At 41.6% G+C, this 19,454-nt stretch overlaps 1 protein-coding gene across 6 annotated transcripts in view; it reads left to right on the plus strand.

Moving 5' to 3' along the window:
- The window catches only part of LOC140726502 (E3 ubiquitin-protein ligase MARCHF1-like), a 510,551-nt gene that overhangs the window by 204,076 nt on the left and 287,021 nt on the right, over positions 1 to 19,454 (plus strand). For 3 of the 6 annotated variants that reach the window (XM_073042972.1, XM_073042976.1, XM_073042978.1), the window contains exon 2: positions 7,400 to 7,583. In XM_073042972.1, the coding sequence (XP_072899073.1) occupies positions 7,485 to 7,583 (99 nt within the window). In that variant the 5' untranslated portion in view covers positions 7,400 to 7,484. Of the gene's footprint in view, positions 1 to 3,176; positions 3,328 to 6,982; positions 7,072 to 7,399; positions 7,584 to 19,454 lie in introns of those variants that run through there. The other 3 variants (XM_073042973.1, XM_073042974.1, XM_073042975.1) reach the window with 2 other exon arrangements.

The raw sequence follows: 19,454 nt of genomic DNA on the forward strand, positions 1-19,454 counted from the left end.
TCCTGTATCTCCTTCACCAATCAACTTCCCAGCTCTTTACTTCACCTCTCTCCTTCCCTCCTGTTTCACCTACCACCTTGTGGCCTTTCCTCCCCTCCCTCCACTTTCTTACTCTGACCTCATCTTTTCTTCTGGTCCTGATGTTGGGTCTCAGACTGAAACGCCGACTGTACTGTTTTCCATAGTCGCAGCCTGACCTGCTGAGTCCCTCCAGCATTTTGTGTGTGTTGCATCAATTTCTTGTTAGTGGGAACAGCAGGAACTCCCTTTGGAGCTTTGTGAAAATATGGGCCACCCTACTCTAGGTACCACTTTGTTCAACTCCCCAGCACCCCTCCTCACTCAATAGGGAATCTTCTCCTGGAGTTCTTCTGCAGGAGACTATTTTTGTTGTCCCTGAGCCCTGGCTTACTGCTGTTGGAATTTTCTCCTGCCTGCCAACCAGCCAGTGACTCGTACAGAATTTGGGCAGGATCACACTCTGGAAACAGATGTCTGCAGCCCTCAGTGCGTAAGGTCCTCACTCATCCTAACCCAGCCTATTACCTGCACTAGCTTCCAAGTGCTCTGCTGTCATAATTTAAAATCATGGCTATTTAGATATAATAAGCTTCATTTTAAGTGTGGAGAGCAATTTAGTGCATCAAGCAGATTTTGGATTAGTTATGCTTTCTGAAGCTTTAATCAATTGGGCATGGAGGTATATATTTTAGAAAGTGACAGTATCATACATTCCTACAGATGAACCCTGAGAGGTGAGAAGCAGCATTAATATTTCTGTAAGTTAAAACCAATGTCATATATTTAAAATGTTCCGGTGGATTTACATAGACAAAATACTGGAGGAATTCTGCAGGTCAGGTAACATTTACAGCCTCATTCTCAGTGCTCTGTATGACACCTGAGCTTTAACGTTGAAAGGACGCGAAAAGCTTTACTCTCTAACTCACACTCTCCCCGTGCAATTCCAAAACTAATTTCAATGCCAGATGTAAATTACATTGATTTTTAACAGCTAGCATTGTTAATCTAGTTATGTCTTGGGTGCTGAGGAGATAAGCATCTCTTGCCTGTTATGTTATTGTTCTTAATCATTCCTTCTGCATAATATGCATAATATTTTAAATTTAGCAAGGTCTTTATATTTGAATGATCTGTTTATTTTGCTTTAGATTAGTTCTTTTTTTAACTTGAGTCAATCATCTTTCTATTTTGGATCGTGTTCTACCTCAGATAATATGGTTGGTTCTGGAGTGATACAACAGTTGCTCTTTGGAGCTGGGTTTTTATCTAGAGCAGGGGTTCCCAACCTGCAGTCCACGGATCCCTTGCTTAATGATTTTGATCTATGGCATAAGCTCTGACCTAGATGTTTCCTTCCTCCCTCCCCTAGCTTCTTACCCTTTTAACTTCCTTAAGTCATAGAGATGATGTAGAAACTATGCCACAGCTACAATGGTAACTTCACCAGAGAGGTCGAACTTTACAAACGTTTGTAGATTAATGCCTGTATATGTCTTTCAATTGTTATGAACCCCAGTTTCAATTCCTGGGACAGTATGTGATGTACTGGGAATCTGTGACTCTGTTTCTGTGAGTGTCACGTGAGGACCTATCCCAAGAGTATAAAAGGAGCAGTGAGATTGCTCCAGAGACACACACTTTGGGAGAGACACTTTGGTGGAGAGCTGTTGTGTTTGGACAGCAGAGTCGTTAGTGAGAGTGAAGAGTGCAAGCTTCGATCAAACCCAGAAGGGAGTGGGTAGTCAATAACGCTGTGCATTTCGGAAGTGACTGACATTTCGTAATCCAAACGTGGATTTTTGGCACCCACTTTGGTAAACCCCTGCAAAGCCTTGGGGGTGTGGTGACCAGTCCTGGAAAAGGGACTTCTCCTGTCAGTTACATGGTGAGATTCTCACTTTTTGTGGACTCTTGATAGACTCTTCGAAATAGACTGCATCGTGAACTCGTTCCACCGTAAAGGTACAGTGGCCACTTTGTGAGTCTAGTGCTCGAGAGGTACTCTGTGTCTGCCGAATCGCCTTCAGAAAGGGACGGTGGCTGTTTTGGCGTATCTCTGCGAGACTTGCTTCTTCACTGTATTTGAATCTCCGTCTTCAAGATAGTCTCTTCATTACACTTCGAATCTAAAAGTCTCCCCTATCAATTACTCCGTGAATCCTTGAAACTTTCTGAACTGACATTCTGAGACTGTGCTCCAGTAAGACTCTGTTAAGAATTATTTCTAAGTTTAACCGTTTGGGAGCTGTAGACACATAGCGCTGTTAACTTTGTTTTAAGCTAGTCACTTGTTTAATTTTCCATGTTTCTGCTTGAGTGTTAATAAATTCTGTTGTTTTCCGTTAATATCCTGACTCTGTTCCACATCTATTCTTGCTGGTTCCACGTAACACATTGAAGCTTGGACAAGTTGGAGTAAAAGAAAGATAGGAACCAGGGTGGAAATTCCCAGTTCTGTTCTGTTGGGTCCACAAGGATAGGATATTATTTGCTACAAGACACTTCATGGAGTACTTCCTCTTACCAAGTTGAAAATTAGCAGCCAAGCATGAACTCGGTGCAAAGACATGAGTTGTATTCGGTACCTCAGAACAATTATTTTCTTTATTATAAAGGAACTTTTATATAGATATATTGAGAAACGCACACAAAGTACTGGAGAAACTCAGCAGGTCAGGCAGCATCTATGGAGGGAAATAAACTGTGGACATTTCAGGCTAAGCCTGTGCATGAAGACTGGAAAGGAAGGGGGCAGAGGCCAGAAGATGAAAGCCAAAAAAACCATTCGCTTTTTATTTTGCTCCACAGATGCCACCTGACCTGTTGCATTCCTTAAGCATTTTGTGCATGTTGTTCGATATTTCCATTATCTGCAGAATCTCTTGCGACTTTTATATGTGTGATTCTGAGCCAATAAATTATCTTCTTGTGAAATTCTGGGACATTCCTGGCATCACAATCCTCCAATAAATATTATCATGTGTGCTACCACACACAGATTTACAAACCCCCTTTTTAATGAAGAATTAAATTACCCTCCTCAGTTGAATAATCAATTACCAGTTTAAACAGATATTTGCAATGAACTATTCCTTGAAAGGAGCTGCTGAATTATTTAATTTTACTGAATAATTTCCTTATTATTTTATTAGAATTCAATGTACTGTCAAAGTTATTGAAGGATGTGGACTGACAATAACTCAAAACCTTGAGAGGATGAAGTTAGTGATACAAAGAACAAGAACAAAGAATCCAATTTAATGCTAGTTTTCAAGTTTCCAGCAGTTGATAGAGTGATTGAAGGTAAGTCACTATTTAATGGGAAACAAAAAATGAAGGGAGCCAATCAGAGAAGAATAATGGCCCACATCATCCCTGGGTTATGAAAGGGTTTTATTCTTTATAGACGTCTAACCCTTTCATAACCCAGGGATGATGTGGGCCATTATTCTTCTCTGATTGGCTCCCTTCATTTTTTATTTCCCATTTTTGGCAACAAGTCAGAAAAAACTACAAAGTCGCTAGATTTGACAACTACACCTCCACTGTACTGAAATGGATGTTGTTATTGAGGACCAAAATCTGAACGTTGTCTTCCCCTGTCTAGTTACAGTGGTAGAGAATCAGAATGTACAATGTTCAATAACTGGTTTCAATGGGCTTGTCATATTAATTTATGTTAAGTTGCTTGTTAGGGTACCTTTACAAAATTATCTATAGATGTGATTGACATCATTTCCCAGTGCAAGTCTCTTAAGAGCCTCTCAAGAAGAGGGAGCCTGTGGAGACAGAGTGTGATTACGCTAGGGAAGTTACATGTAAGCGGGTTTTATTTCAAGCCTGTTTCTGATTTGAATTTAATAATATTTATGGGAACTTGTTCATAAGTATGAGTGTCCATTATTCAGACATTCTTAACCTGGAGAGGGTGTGTACGTACAAGAGACGATTGATCTTCCGCTTAAGGACAAGAGCCTCGTCCACATCCATTTTCATTTCCATTTACTTGTGTTTTTCGTACCTCTGGATTTGATTATTTCAATACACTCTTGTCTGCTGTCTGACATTCTACCTGTTGTTAGTTTGTGGTCTTCTAAACCTTTTACTTACAAATGCAAATAGGCTTACTCTTTATCCCTTTACTTCTGGCTCTCATTGGGGATGGAGGCAGACACACTCTCAACATTTTAAGGAGTACCTAGATGAGTAATTGAATTCCCATGGCATTTAAAGCTGCCAGCCAAGTGTGTGTGGTGGGCCAAAGGGTTAGTTCTGGTGCTGTATGACTCTGTGGTTCTATGAACCTATGAAACTGGTTCTTAGGAAAGTGTCATGTATCATTCATCTAGTCTTCTAAATAAACAGTAGCAGATTACAACAAATTAAGAGTGGATCAAATTTTATGCTCTTTTATTATTTACAAGGAAAGTCTATCTCCATACGTTAAGTTGGTAAATAGCTTCAATCTTTTTTATAATTATACAAAGTCCAGTAATTAGTCAACTTCATACCTTTGATGTCATCCCATCCCTTAATTGCATTTGTGCTTTATCTCGCATTTGTTGAATGAGTCGCATTTGTCTTTAATGAGCACGTTTGTCTTTGAGGCTTCTCCATCAAAATCTGCAACTTGCTTTTCCTCTGCTTTCAATCATGTAATGTAAAAATTCTCCCTGTTATAAATCACATACCCTTGCAAGCTTCCCATCCAAACACATCAGTAAAACAGCAAAGCACTTTGGGATCACACAGGTTCCATTTTGTCAAATTACTATTCATAAGTTATAAATTCATAAAGACTTCAGGGTTACAGATATGCTTCCTCAAAGGCAATATGTCAAGTATAAAATTCTTATCTGTATTTTTATGCTTCTCCATTATCTCAACGGACTCTGAGTTGGTAATCTCCTCTAGCTCTGTATTCCTCCATTTCACCCCTCTTGTATATTTTCATGGTTGGCATCTTCCAGAAACTTATTCCATTCCCAAGGTCATTTGACTTCTTTTTCCTCCTTTCATGCAGCTTTTAAAGTTATTAAAACTACATTATCTTTCATCTCAAAGTCAGATTGACCAATTTCAAATTCTGATAGATAGATAGATAGATAGATACTTTATTCATCCCCATGGGGAAATTCAACATTTTTTCCAATGTCCCATACACTTGTTGTAGCAAAAACTCATTACATACAATACTTAACTCAGTAATAATATGATATGCATCTAAATCACTAACTCAAAAAGCATTAATAATAGCTTTAAAAAAAAGTTCTTAAGTCCTGGCAGTTGAATTGTAAAGCCTAATGGCATTGGGGAGTATTGACCTCTTCATCCTGTCTGAGGAGCATTGCATCGACAGTAACCTGTCGCTGAAACTGCTTCTCTGTCTCTGGATGGTGCTATGTAGAGGATGTTCAGGGTTTTCCATAATTGACCGTAGCCTACTCAGCGCCCTTCGCTCAGCTACCGATGTTAAACTCTCCAGTACTTTGCCCACGACAGAGCCCGCCTTCCTTATCAGCTTATTAAGACGTGAGGTGTCCTTCTTCTTAATGCTTCCTCCCCAACACGCCACCACAAAGAAGAGGGCGCTCTCAACAACTGACCTATAGAACATCTTCAGCATCTCACTGCAGACATTGAATGACGCCAACCTTCTAAGGAAGTACAGTCGACTCTGTGCCTTCCTGCACAAGGCATCTGTGTTGGCAGTCCAGTCTAGCTTCTCGTCCAACTGTACTCCCAGATACTTGTAGGTCTTAACCTGCTCCACACATTCTCCATTAATGATCACTGGCTCCATATGAGGCCTAGATCTCCTAAAGTCCACCACCATCTCCTTGGTCTTGGTGACATTGAGACGCAGGTAGTTTGAGTTGCACCATATCACAAAGTCCTGTATCAGTTTCCTATACTCCTCCTCCTGTCCATTCCTGACACACCCCACTATGGCCGTGTCATCAGCGAACTTCTGCACATGGCAGGACTCCGAGTTATATTGGAAGTCAGATGTGTACAGGGTGAACAGGACCGGAGAGAGTACGGTTCCCTGTGGCGCTCCTGTGCTGCTGACCACTGTGTCAGACCTACAGTCTCCCAACCGCACATACTGAGGTCTATCTGTCAAGTAGTCCACTATCCAATCCACCATGTGAGAGTCTACTCCCCTCTCCGTTAGTTTGTGCTTTAAGATCTTGGGCTGGATGGTGTTAAAGGCACTAGAGAAGTCAAGGAATGTAATCCTCACAGCACAACTGACCCCATCTAGGTGAGAGAGTGATTTGTGCAGCAAATACGTGATAGCATCCTCCACTCCCACCTTCTCCTTATACGCAAACTGAAGCGGATCCCGGGCGTGCCTGGTTTGTGGCCTCAGATTCTGTATTATCAGCCGCTCCATGGTCTTCATCACGTGCGACGTCAAGGCAACAGGTCTGAAGTCATTCAACTCCTTTGGTTGTGGTTCAATGTTTACTGTTTACTTCAATGAGATCACTATGTTAAATGCAATACATAAATGCAGGTTGTTGTAGATACCTCTACTAGGGTGCTTTCAAGGGACTGGAAACACTGATAGGATCAGTACTGTGGAGAAAGAGCTGGTTATAAAGTGGCAAAAGATTATGTAGCAGTTCATGCAATAGTCTGAAGTTAATATTGGCATCCATCATCAGTTGGCACTGCATTGCAGAAAAAAATCAAGGGCCACTTAAATCTTTATTAAGTGAACATTTGTTCAGTTGGCCCTGCATAGGTAATGAGTACTTAAGGGCTTATCTCTGATTCCTTTTACTTTGTACAGATTCCGTGCTACTTCTTAGCTCAGTCAGGCCATTCTGATCACTGTGACCTAAAGCTGATTATATGCATGGACAAGTGAACAAGCTGTGTGTGCTTCTCCAGAAGGACGGGATTTTTCTAAATTAGGACATTAAGTCTTTCTGCCTTTCCGCCTTCTGTATATTTACCTAGTTAGTGTGTCGTTACATCTCCAGCCACTTGGAAAACTCAGGGGGAATCAGTAGCGCGGCAGCAACCACTGAGAATGTAGGAGGTTTTTTTTCCATTAACGGAAGCATTTCTAATAGGTGCCTGAGAGACCTAGTTTCCCTCTGTTTCCATGGCAGTTAGTAGAAGCCATAGAAATTGAATTGGCATATAAAATGCACTGTGGGACTTTTGTGGCTGAATGGTTGATTTATAACTTGAGCCAAGTTCAGCTCCATTTAGTTAGAATTCGGGAATTTGAGCTTTGCTGAATATTGTGTCTAGTGTGTAAAATGCTGGAAGTGAAGTAATTGTGGGGCATCTCTGTATACCCTTCAATGTGTGGAGAACAGTATGTTATATCCAGCTATATTTGGTTTATTTACAGAAATGAGATGAGAACAATCATGCAGATGATTCCGCTGTGGTTATAAAGCATCCATCAAACCTGGTATCTATCACTCAGCAGTAACATGCCACTGCAGCAGATCTCAGTCGTCCCAGCAAGGGAAACCTCTAGTAATGGAAGGAGCTCAACAGGCAGAAACAAAGAGAAGAACAAGGATATGGAGGTAAGATTAAGTGTTAAACTAATTATTTTGGATGGTTCAACTTGATAGTTCATTTTGCTTACTGCATATTAGAATCTGTGATGGTAAGATTTGAAATTAACTCATACTGCTTATAATTAACCACCGTGTACCCAATGGATAGTAAGGTCAAGTAATGTTTAAATTTTCACCAATTATACTTGTGGATACCTGCTTTTGGGTTTCCATAGGTAGACAGTATTGAGTTGTTCTGTCTACTTGTACTGTTCCCCGGCCAGAGGCAGACACAGCATTTCACAGAAATTACAAAGTGGGCCCCTGATTATTGGAAAACAAAGCAAAAACACATGCTGGATAACTGAAATAAAAGCAAAAAACAACTAGGACTATTCAAGAGGTCATGGCAGCATCTGTGGAGGAAGCAGCAGAATTAACATTTCAGGCTCTTCACCATTCTTTAAAACTCAGTGAGAAAACAGGCATAATTCTAAACTAGAGAGAGCAGGAAGGGTGAGGAGTACAAGAGAACGTTGATGCTTGGGTGGAGACCGTCCGTAGACACTGCCTAGCTTGCTGAGTTCCTCCATAATTTGGTGTGTGTTGCTCAAGATTTCCAGCAGAAACTCTTGTGTTTATAGAGTCATAGAAAACTACAGCAGAGCAGCAGGCTCTTTGGCCCATCCAGTCCATACCAAACCATTTAAACTGCCTAGTCCCATTGGCCTGCTCCCGCAACACAGGCCTCAAATCTGCCTCCCATCTTACACCTATCCAAAATTCTCTTAAATGTTGAATTTAAGATCACATGCACCACTTGTGATGACAGCTCGTTTCACACTCTCACCGCCCTCTGAATGAGAAAGGTTCCCCTCATGTTCCTCTTAAAGACTTCACCTTTCACCTTTACCCATGACCTCACCCAATGCCAGTGGAAAACCTGCTTGCATTTACCCTATCTATACTCTTCATAATTTTGTATACCTCTATCAAATCTCCCCTCAATATTTTACATGCTAAGGAATACAGTCCTAATCTATTCAATCTTTCCTTATAGCTCGGGTCCTTTAGACCAGGCAACATTCTTGTAAATAATCTCTGTACTCTTTCAATCTTATTTACGTCTTTTCTATAGGTAGGTGACCAAAATTGCACACAGTACTCCAAATTAGGCCTCAACAACATCTTATACAACTTGAACATAATATCCCAACACCAGTAGTCAATACTTTGATCCTCGAATTCCAATATACCAAAAGCTTTCTTTATGACCCTATCTATCTGTGATACCACTTTCATTGAATTATGGGCTTGTATTCCCAGATCCCTTTGTTCTACTGCACTGCTCAGTGCCCTGTCACTCACTATATAAGACCAACCCCGGTTGCTTTGATAGTGTGCCTTGCTGTGTACCACACCCCAATCTTGGTGTCATCCGCAAATTTGCTGATCCTGTAAACCATATTATCATCCAGATCATTGATACAGATGACAAACAACAATGGATCCAGCACCAATCCCTGTGGCACTCCACTATGCACAGACCTCCAGTCAGTTAGACAATCATCTACTCCACTCTCTGGCTTCTCCCACCAAGCCATTGTCTGATCCAATTTACTACCTCATCTTGAATGTCAAATGACTGAGCCTTTTTGTCCAGCTTCCCATGTGGGATCTTGTCAAATGCTTTGCTGAAGTCCACTGGCTTGCATCATCAACTTTCCCGGTAACATCCTTGATAAACTCTAAAAGACTGGTTAGATGTGACCTATAATGCATAAAGTCATGTTTGACTATCCTTAGTCAGTCCCTGTCTATCCAAATACTCATATATTTGGTCTCTTAGAATACCTTCCAGTAACTTACCCTCTACTGATGTCAGGCTCATCATCCTATAATAATAGAGGTGCGAAGATCTATTTAAGATCTCCCCCATTTCTTTTGGCTTCTTGCATTGATTACCATTTTGATCTTCCAGAGGACCAATTTTGTCCCTTACTCTTTTGTTCTTAACATATCTGTAGAAGACCTTGGTATTCTCCTTCACCTTGTTTGCTGGAGCAACCTCATGCCTTCTTTTAGCCTTCCTGATTTCTTTCTTTAAGGTTGTCTTGCATTTCTTGTACTCCTCAACTTCCTCATTTGTATCTACCTGCCTATACCTGCTCCTTTTTTTCCTTAACCAGGGCTTTAATATCTCTTGAAAACCAAGGTTCCTAAACCTGTGATCCTTGCCTTTTATTTTGGTAGGCACATAAAAGCATTGTACTCTCAAAATTTCACTTGTGGAGGCCTCCCACTTACCAAGTAGACCTTCGCCAGAAAACCACCTGTCCCAATCCACACTTGCCAGATCCTTTCTGATAGCATCAAAATTTGCCTTTCTTCAATTTAGAATCTCAACCTGAGGACTAGATGACTTCTTTTTCATAATTACCTTGAAGTGTTCCCCAACACAAACTCCTGTCCCCTGCCCTGTCTCGTTCCCTAATAGGAAAGCAAGTATTGCACTCGCTCTCACTGGGACTTCTATGTACTGATTAAGGAATCTCCCCAGAACATGGAAAATGGAAATTGTGCCTTCCTGGCACATTTGACGAATAAGCTCTTCTCTGGCTCAAAGTGGAAACCTGCATCAAGGAGCACAGAAAGTGTATCCATTTAGGTTACCCAGAAAAATCAGCGGTAGCAGAACACTGCATTGTCAATGGCCATAGGATTGACTTTCATGGTACAAAACTACTGTGCAATGCCAGTGGTTTTTGGGGCTGCTTTGTAAAGGCAGTCATTGAAATAAAACTAGAGAAAAAGAATTTTAACAAAGATGAAGGTCTTGCTCAAAGTAAGAACTGGAATTCAATCATAAAGAAGGTGGGGCAGCAGAAACCTGATTGGATGAGGACTAACCAAATCAGGAGGACGGATGGCAGGGGTTATATATACCACTGGACTAGACATCCCTAAGCATCATCCCTGATGAAAATGGCAGAGTTAGTCATCGAAATGTGTGTTAAAATTGATACCTGTACCTGGCTGGAAACCTGAGCGGTGTCTCCTGAGCACATTTGCAAACTCTACCCCGTCTAGTCTTTTCACAGTATGGGAGTTCCAATCAATATATGGAAACTTACAATCACTTACCTGTGATATTTCCCTATCTGGTAGTGCCACCCCTCCTCCTTTAATCCCTCCCGCTCTGATCACATCGAAAACAACAGAACCTGCAATACTGAACTGCCAGTCCTGTCCCTCCTGCAACCAAGTCTCACTTATGGCTACGATATCGTAATTCCATGTGTTGATTCATGTCCCGAGCTTATCTGCCTTTACTTGTCACCAGGTTCGGATATGGCCCAAGTGCGGAGTGAGAGACACTGAAGCAGGTTCACAGACTTTAATATGAACAGTGTTAAAGGAAAAAGAAAACTATAAATGCTAGGCCAAGCAGGGCTGTTAACTAAAACTCTCAAAAGGAAAACGAAGGTTACACTGTGGCTGAAAAGAACAGCTAAGAATAAAACAAATACTGCTAGTCTTCAAAGTCAGTTGACTGGACAGTCCAATTTCTCAGGCAAGGCAGAATGCAAGCAGGCAGTGAAGTGTTGCTGTGTCCAGGTCTCGACAAATACTTTGACGGAATGAATGGAGTTAAATACTATCACAATTAAGTAATCATTAGCTGACACATACATATTCACGAGCACAACTGCTGTATTTTCTGTGCTGCTGAATGCATGGATGTGACAGGGCCCCTGTTCAAACTTTGCTGGGTCCATTACTTGGCAAGATCCTTCTGTCACGATGGAGACAGAAACAGGATTTTATACATGAGAATTTCAACTAAACGTTGTTGCCTCGACAAATCACTCTGACCAATGAATCACATGGCCAAAGTCAGCTGCTCTCTCTCTGCTGGGTCTATCTTCGTGTAGTCGAGACTTGCAGTCACCAGGCTCTGATATGGCCCAAGTGCGGAGTGAGAGATGCTGAAGCAGGTTGATAGTTCACAGACTTTAATGTGAACAATATTAAAGGGAAAAGAAAACGATAAACGCCAGAACCAAACAGGGCCGTTGACTAAAACTCTCAAATGGAAAATGAAGCCTACACGGCGGCTGAAAAGAACAACTAAGAATTAAATGAATACCGCTGGTCCACAGAGTCAGTTGACTCAACAGTCCAATTTCTCAGGCAAGGCGGAATGCAAGCTGGCAGCGAAGTGTTGCTGTGTCCAAGTCTCGACAAATACGACGATGGAATGAATGGAGTTAAATACCATCACAATGAAATAATAATTAGCTGACACGTGGATAGTCATGAGCGCAATTGCCATATCTGCTGCGCTGCCAAATCCGTGGTTGTGACATTGCTATAATATGTTTTGCATTGAAATGTGCACAACTCAGAACATTAGTCCCACCATGCTCAACCTTTTGCTTCCTGACTTTGAGATCTTAACAACGTCTGTCTCCACAGCCTGTCCTAACTGATCTGGCACTCTAGTTCACTCCCCTTGCAACTTTAGTTTAAATGCCCCATGCAACACCAAGCTCCTACTTTCTGTGGGAGAAAACCCAATGGTCAAAAAATCCGAAGGCCTCCCTCCTACACCAACTCCTTAGCCACTTGTTAAACTGTATCATCTTCCTACTTCTGACCTTGTTAGCAGATCTGAAGGTCTCCCTCCTACATCAACTCCTTAGCCACTTGTTAAACTGTATCATCTTCCTACTTCTGACCTCGTTAGCAGATCCGAAGGTCTCCCTCCTACACCAACTCCTTAGCCATTTGTTAAACTGTATCATCTTCCTACTTCTGACCTCGTTAGCAGATCCGAAGGTCTCCCTCCTACACCAACTCCTTAGCCATTTGTTAAACTGTATCATCTTCCTACTTCTGGCCTCGTTAGCAGATCCGAAGGTCTCCCTCCTACACCAACTCCTTAGCCATTTGTTAAACTGTATCATCTTCCTACTTCTGGCCTCGTTAGCAGATGGCATGAGTAGCATTCCTAAGATCACAGCCATGGAAGACCTGCCCGATAACTTAACACCTAACTCCCTGAACTCACTTTGCAGAATCTCATCCCTCCTTCTATCTATGTCATCCATGCCTGCATGGACAACAACCTTCAGTTGCTCACCCTCCCACTTAAGAATGCTGAGGACTTGAGCCAAGATGTCCCTGACCCTGGCACCTAGAAAGCAACATGTCATCCAGGAATCTCATTCTCATCCACAGAACCTCCTTTCCGTTCCCTTGACTAATGAATCTCCTATCACCACAGCTCGCCTCTTATTCCCCTCTTCCCTTCTGAGCCACAGAGCCAGATTTAGTAACAGAGACCTGACTGTTGTGATTTTCCTCTGCTGGGTCTTCACCCCCAAGTATACCTGTTGCTGAGGAAGGTGGCCACAGGGGTACTCTGCACTGGCTGTTTAGCTCCTTTCACCCTCCTGACTGTCACCCAGTTTCCTGTGTCCTGTGCTTTATATGTCCTGTCTATCACCCTCTCAGCATTCTGAATGATCTGGAGTTCATCCAGTTCCAGCTCCAGCTCCTTAACGTGGAGTGTTAACATGGACTTCTTCTGCACTTGATTGCAGCTGATGTCGTCAGGGACAGTGGAGGCCTCCCTGACTTCCCACATCCCACAAGAGGAACCTTTAACTATACTGTCTCGCATCCCTACTGCTCTAACTGTACAATTATAAAGAAGGAAACAATAAATAAATTTTAAAAACTCTACTTATGTCTTTTCATCTTCTCTCACCTGAAGCCTCACCTCGCTGAAGCCTTGAAGAGCTAAAGCCTCAAAGTCCCCACTCTAATAATGTGGCACTCCAACAAAGGCCATCTGCTTGCCCCTGCTTTATTTTAATTTGCACATGCCCTTGAATCCTGCTCTCTGATTGTCCGCTGTTCAATCGCCAAAACCCCAGTGAAGTTTTCCTTTTTTGATGTTCACTTGCTGAAAGAACAGTCACTTCTGTTCTCCGATCTGCTGCTGTTAACTATAATGGAGTATGGCAGCAATGAATAAAGAGAAAGTGAGACATCAGAAGCACTGATGCGGATGGTCCATATTTTGTTAGTGTTATCTGAGAGGGTGTGGTGAATGCATGTTGATCCCTGCCGATCTACATGGAGAAGTTTAAATGAAAGGAAATGAATGAGAAAATAACAATGGTAGAACTAGTATGTACAGTTAAGTTTTTGAAAACCGGAAATAAAAACAAATCTTAGAAATACTTAATCAGGCAGGAACCATGGAGAAAACAAGTTACAGTTACAGCTAGAATAACTTACATCAGAGGTGATCAATTTTGACACAAATTGGAAAATCTGGTTGCCTGAAATTGTTGAGTGTTAAAGCCTGTAATATTCCAAGTTGAAAGATATGAAGCTGTTCCTCAGGTTTATTTTGGGTTTCACCGGATTATTGATTAGGCTTGAGACAGAAGGGTCAGATAGGACTGGAAAAGAGACTTAAAGTCTTAGTGGACTGGAATTGTAAGGAGCCTTTTGCAAACTGAATAGAAGTGTTCTGCAAAGTAGTCACCTAATCTGTGCTTGATTTCCGCAGTATAGAAGAGACCACTTTGTGAGCACCAATGGCAATGCACAAAAATTGCTGTTCAATCTAGATGATCTGATCGTGCCTCTGAATTGTGGGAAGGGAAGGGATAAAAGAGCAGGTGTTCTGCTTCCTGGGTTAAGTGGAAAAGTGCAATGAGAAGGGGAAGGATCAGTGAGTGGAAAAGTATACTGGAGAGCCGCAGAGAGAACACTGGGGGGCGGGGGGAAAGGGGTCTCTTCTTGCTGAGGTAGCAGAGGATGATCAGTTGAATATGGAGGCTGATGGGATGGAAAATGGGGACAAGGGGTAACCATATTCTTGCTCTGGATGAGAGGAAAAGAATGAGAGAAAAAATATAGGTCATAAAATATACACCCTGTTAACTCTACTATCATATTCCTTCTTCTTCAGCCCTTTTTCTCCTCCGCATATCACTTTGCTCCTTCTGCTCCCTCACCTTCTTATTCTGACTTCTGCCTCCTTCCTTTTCAGTCCCAATGAGCAATGTCAGCCCAAAACACTCTGTTCCACTTCATAGATGCTGCCTGACTTGCTGAGTTCCTCCACCATTTTATGTGTATGCGTGTGTGTTGCTTAAGATTATCAGCCTCCATATTCAAATGATCATCCTCCATAACCTCCACCTCTTCCCCTTCCCTCCCCTCCCAGCATTCCCTTTGTTGGTGCTTCTGCAGAATCTCTTGTGTTTATGACCCTATCAACTATGACAAAGTAAGGAAGTTAAAGAGAAAGGATGATCTCATAAGTACTCATGTGGAATGTCTTGTAACCAATCAAGGATTGATAGTTCAATTTTATAACATGAATCAAAGGAAATTGGAGGAAGATGTCTGAGGGAAGAGTTAGATTGATCTTGCATTAAGTTAAGGAGTCAGCACAAAATTGTGGACCAAAGGCCTGTACTGTACTATGTTCTGTTATATTAAATAAATGAATGGCTTGGCATTGATGTAGTTATACTAAAGGCTGCCCAGAATAGTTTTAAGACCATGATCTCTGCTTGAGTAATGAACTTCGAAAGGAATTAAGGATTATTGAACGTTCAAAGATGGTCAGACAGATACCCTGAGAGTTCTTCTTAAATGATTCAGTTTTAAAGTGTCAAATGTTGGCTATGGGCACAAGTTGTAGTTATCTTGAAGTCTACAACAGCATCTAGTGTAGAAGATTGATGAGACCTTACTAAATCATGGAGGCAGAAACCACATGAACAGTTTGGAGGGAGCTTTAATCACCAAAAGTGGCTGAACTTAATCCAATTCATGTCTGCCCACAACCAAAAATTAAAGAGATGAAAGGATGGAAGGGCGGAAACCAATTTAACATCAGGAGGCAGCTCCATCACTAGAAACTTTTAAGCAAAGTGTGGGCCTTCATTTTTGTATTGTCTTGATGTGAATCTATTTGGATCAATAGAAAGGGCTGGAGAGTTGGATACATGAGGTTTGTATCTTTACAACACATTTTGTGATCCTGGGAGTGAAGAACTACTTACCAACTAGGTCAGCAAGCTGACCTGCTCTGAACTCGACCATCACAGCCTCCCCTGTGCCCCGTCTTATAGCCTTTGTTTTGTAATTAGCTGTCTCTATTAACTGAGTTATAGCTTTGTGCCACAGACTTGCTTGTCCAGCTTGTCACAGACTCTCAGATAAAAAATCTTGAAAAGAAACTGAAATACGTCTTGGAGTTAACTTCTGGAAAATTCCTGTCTATCAGTACTTCCAATTTCCTATCCAGATCTTCCTGTTCCTATAGCTCATAATTTTTGTATTTCAGTTTATATGAGTCACATTAAGATGGTGTAAAACAAGCGGTATAATTGCAGTACAAGCAAGTCCACTCTGGCTTTTGCTTTTGTAGGAATACCAGACAATTGTACCAAATCCCCTTTGAAAAATCTTATTTCGGGTGTCATGCCATATATTTGATTTGTTGATACAGGGCTGTGATGAAATAAGGCACGAAGCAAGACCTGTGGAGCATAAGTTCCCTGATTTGTTGAACTGCTTGTATTTTTCCGTGCAGTAGATTCTCAGTAATTTTAAATGTGCTTCAGTTGCTTTTAGTTTGGAGTCTTTATATAGTTGCAAAGTGGCATTTCCTCCTGTAATCAAACTGTCTATTCTGTAGAGTTTAAACCTGAACAAGATCTTGTTTCAAGATTGTGGTGAACTACGTATACCTGTCTGGACTGCTCCTGTGGCTCCTCCCACAGACCCCTGCTGACTGCTCCTGTGGCTCCTCCCACAGACCCCTGTATAAAGGCGATTGAGGCCTGAGCCCGGCCTCATTCTCCAGGATGTAGTGTTGTTCATTCTTCCAGTCAATAAAAGCCGATATCTCGCTTCTTACGTCTCAGAGTGAGTTATTGATGGTGCATCAAAGATTTCATAAGGAGAAAATCTGTTATGACTTTAAAGCAGGGGTGTCAAACTCATTTTAGGTCACGGGCCGGATTGAGCAAAATGCAGCTTCATGCGGGCCGGATCAGTCGGACGCGTGTGAACGCAGCTTTCGTTGCCTCCGTTTTTTCAGCCTGCTCTCATGTGTCTCAGTCTCTGCTATAACTACAAAGTGTTTCACTTTACAAATTCCGTTTCTTATGAAGAAGACTGCCGAATAAACACTAAAAACCCTGAAAACCTGGTACCTGAATAAACTCAGCATTAGCCATATCATACGCCAGAGGCGCTTCGATTACTGGGGCCAGCTTTAGTAGTAATTAGATATTATCTCGCGGGCCAAAGATAATTCCACTGCGGGCCTTGAGTTTGACATATATGCTTTAAAGGATAAAAGATCAAAGTAATTGGCTATTCATGAGTTACCAGTCTCATTAAATACAGTGCCTTAAAAAAGTACTCAGCCCCCAACCTTTTGTTCACATGAGTATTGCAACCAGGGACTTTGATCAATTTAACTGAGAATATGCACCTTTTTTCACAGTAGAGCCCAAATTGTAGAGGGGAAGCATGAAAAACTAGCAATTCAAAAAGTGATATGTCATCACTTCAAAAGTATTCATACCCCTTTGCCCAGTACTTAGTTGAATTATCTCTCACAGCTATTACAGCCAATAGATTTTTTAGGTAAGACTCCATCAGCTTTGCACAACATGGAATAAGATTTGCCTATTCCTCTTGCAAAATTGCTTAAGCTGTGCCAGGTTAGTTGTGGAGCAGTGATGGACAGCAATCTTGAGCTCTTGCCAAACATCAAGAACATCAGTTTTCTACATTTAAAGCCACTCCATGGTTGCTCTGGCAGTGTGCTTTGGGTCATTGTCTTTCTGAAAGATGAACCTCCTCCCCAGTTTAAGTTTTCTGGCAGAGACTAGCATGTTTTTATCCAGGATCTCTGTAGTTGGCACCATTCATCTTCCCATCAATCCTGACCAGATCTCCAGTCCCTGCTACTGAAAAGCATCCCTTTGGCACGATGCTACCTCCACGTACTTTATGGTAGGGATGGTGCTACTTGGCTTATGCACAGTATTAGATTTATGCCACACATGCCACAAAAATATGTAACCTTGCCTGTAAAGACTTCCCAAAGCATCATTTAGATACTTTAAAGATGTGGAAGAAGGTCTTGTGGTCACATGAGACTAAAGTAGAACATTTTGGCCTTGACATGTTGGAGTGGTAACAATTGTGTGCTGTACTGTAATCTGAAACTCAGTTCCATGATTGATGCATAGCAAAAAAATTAAAAGTTAGGTGAATTATTCAGTAGTTTTATGAAACCTGAAACTAAGTTTCTGAATCTGAACAAAGAAAACAATAGCATTTTGAGGAATGAACTGGCATTGATAGATTGGGGAACTTTACAAAATGCTTTGACAATGAATAGACAATGTTTATTAGTGTGTGAAACCAACTAATGGGATGGGGGCAACGTAATGAGGTGGATCAGGAATTGGTTGACGTACAGGAAATGGAGAGTGGTGTCAACGTATACATAAATTCAAAGAATATATACATAAATATATTAATTATTCATTCATGTCTGACATAAAATAATCAGGGGAAAGAGAACTCAAACAGGCTTATGAAGAAAATTAGGAATAGTGTTAGATCCAGGGAGGATTCCTGGAATAAGAAATAGGCCTGAGAATTTGGAGAAGTTTACAATTCAGCAGGTGGTGGGTGGTGGGGAGAGGGTGGAACAAAAAGACTTACTAAGAAGGGAAAGAGAGAGAAGGAGAATGTTTTTATAAGTACTGTGGAGAATACTGAAATTATCTCGAAACACTGCAATAGTAGAACACTTGTAAAGTATTAATAAGAATAGACAAATTCAACATCTGTGTATGAAAGGGAAATCAAAACTACTGCAGTTTGAGGATTTAATTAGTATAATAAAATATGGGGAACAAACTAATGCCCTATATTTGAACTTTCAACAGATGTTTCATATATATATCTGAGATACAGCACGGAACAGGCCCTCTTGTCCCAATGAGCCGTGCCACCCAGCAAACCAACTATTTCAGTTTGAGTTCAAGGTTAATTGTCATTCAACCATTCATGAAATACCATGAATAGAGCCAAAAAAAACATTGTTACTCTGGGCCCAAGGAGCAAAACACAGTACTGACTGTCATACAGTAGCATATGAACAGTACTATAAGTAAAATACAGTTGGACAAAAAAATATAGAACCCAAGTCCATGAACATTGCAGCAGTCTAAAGTCAAACACAATACGGCATGTCTTCTGACGAGCAAACGCTGTGGGGGGAGGGTGGGGGGCAGCATGGACTCCAGCATGGACACTGCACCACACCGCCTCTGGCACTCCAGTGGAGTGTCTACTCCAGTGACCCCCCCCCCCCCGGGTGACTGAAAGCAAGCAGGCTTGAGGCCTAGACCAAACTACGACCAAGACCATGTAATGCCTCTGCCGTCCGTCACCACCGATCAGCCACAGACCGATGAATGGACTTGCAGCATTCCACACCACCGATGTCCATAGGCTCTTCCAATCACAAGGAAAGTGACTAAGACGATCACTCGCTGTTAGGGTGCACACCTCTTTCATGCACCGGCACCTCACTGTCGCAGGCAGCACTATGGTCCACACCAAGTCCAGCTCCTTTACTTTCTCCACCAATGAGCAACTCACTGATGGAACAGACCTGCAGTACTTACAGTACTTTAAGATCTTAATGTCCTTCCTATCATAAAAAATGTTTTAAAAAAGACAATAACACCTTTAGATGGCCCCGCAGAAGAAACTGCATCTGAGGACACTGTCATCTTACTGGAAACATCGCTAACCATATACAGG

This window comes from Hemitrygon akajei, chromosome 4 (assembly GCF_048418815.1).
Source record: "Hemitrygon akajei chromosome 4, sHemAka1.3, whole genome shotgun sequence".
NCBI lineage: Eukaryota > Metazoa > Chordata > Chondrichthyes > Myliobatiformes > Dasyatidae > Hemitrygon > Hemitrygon akajei.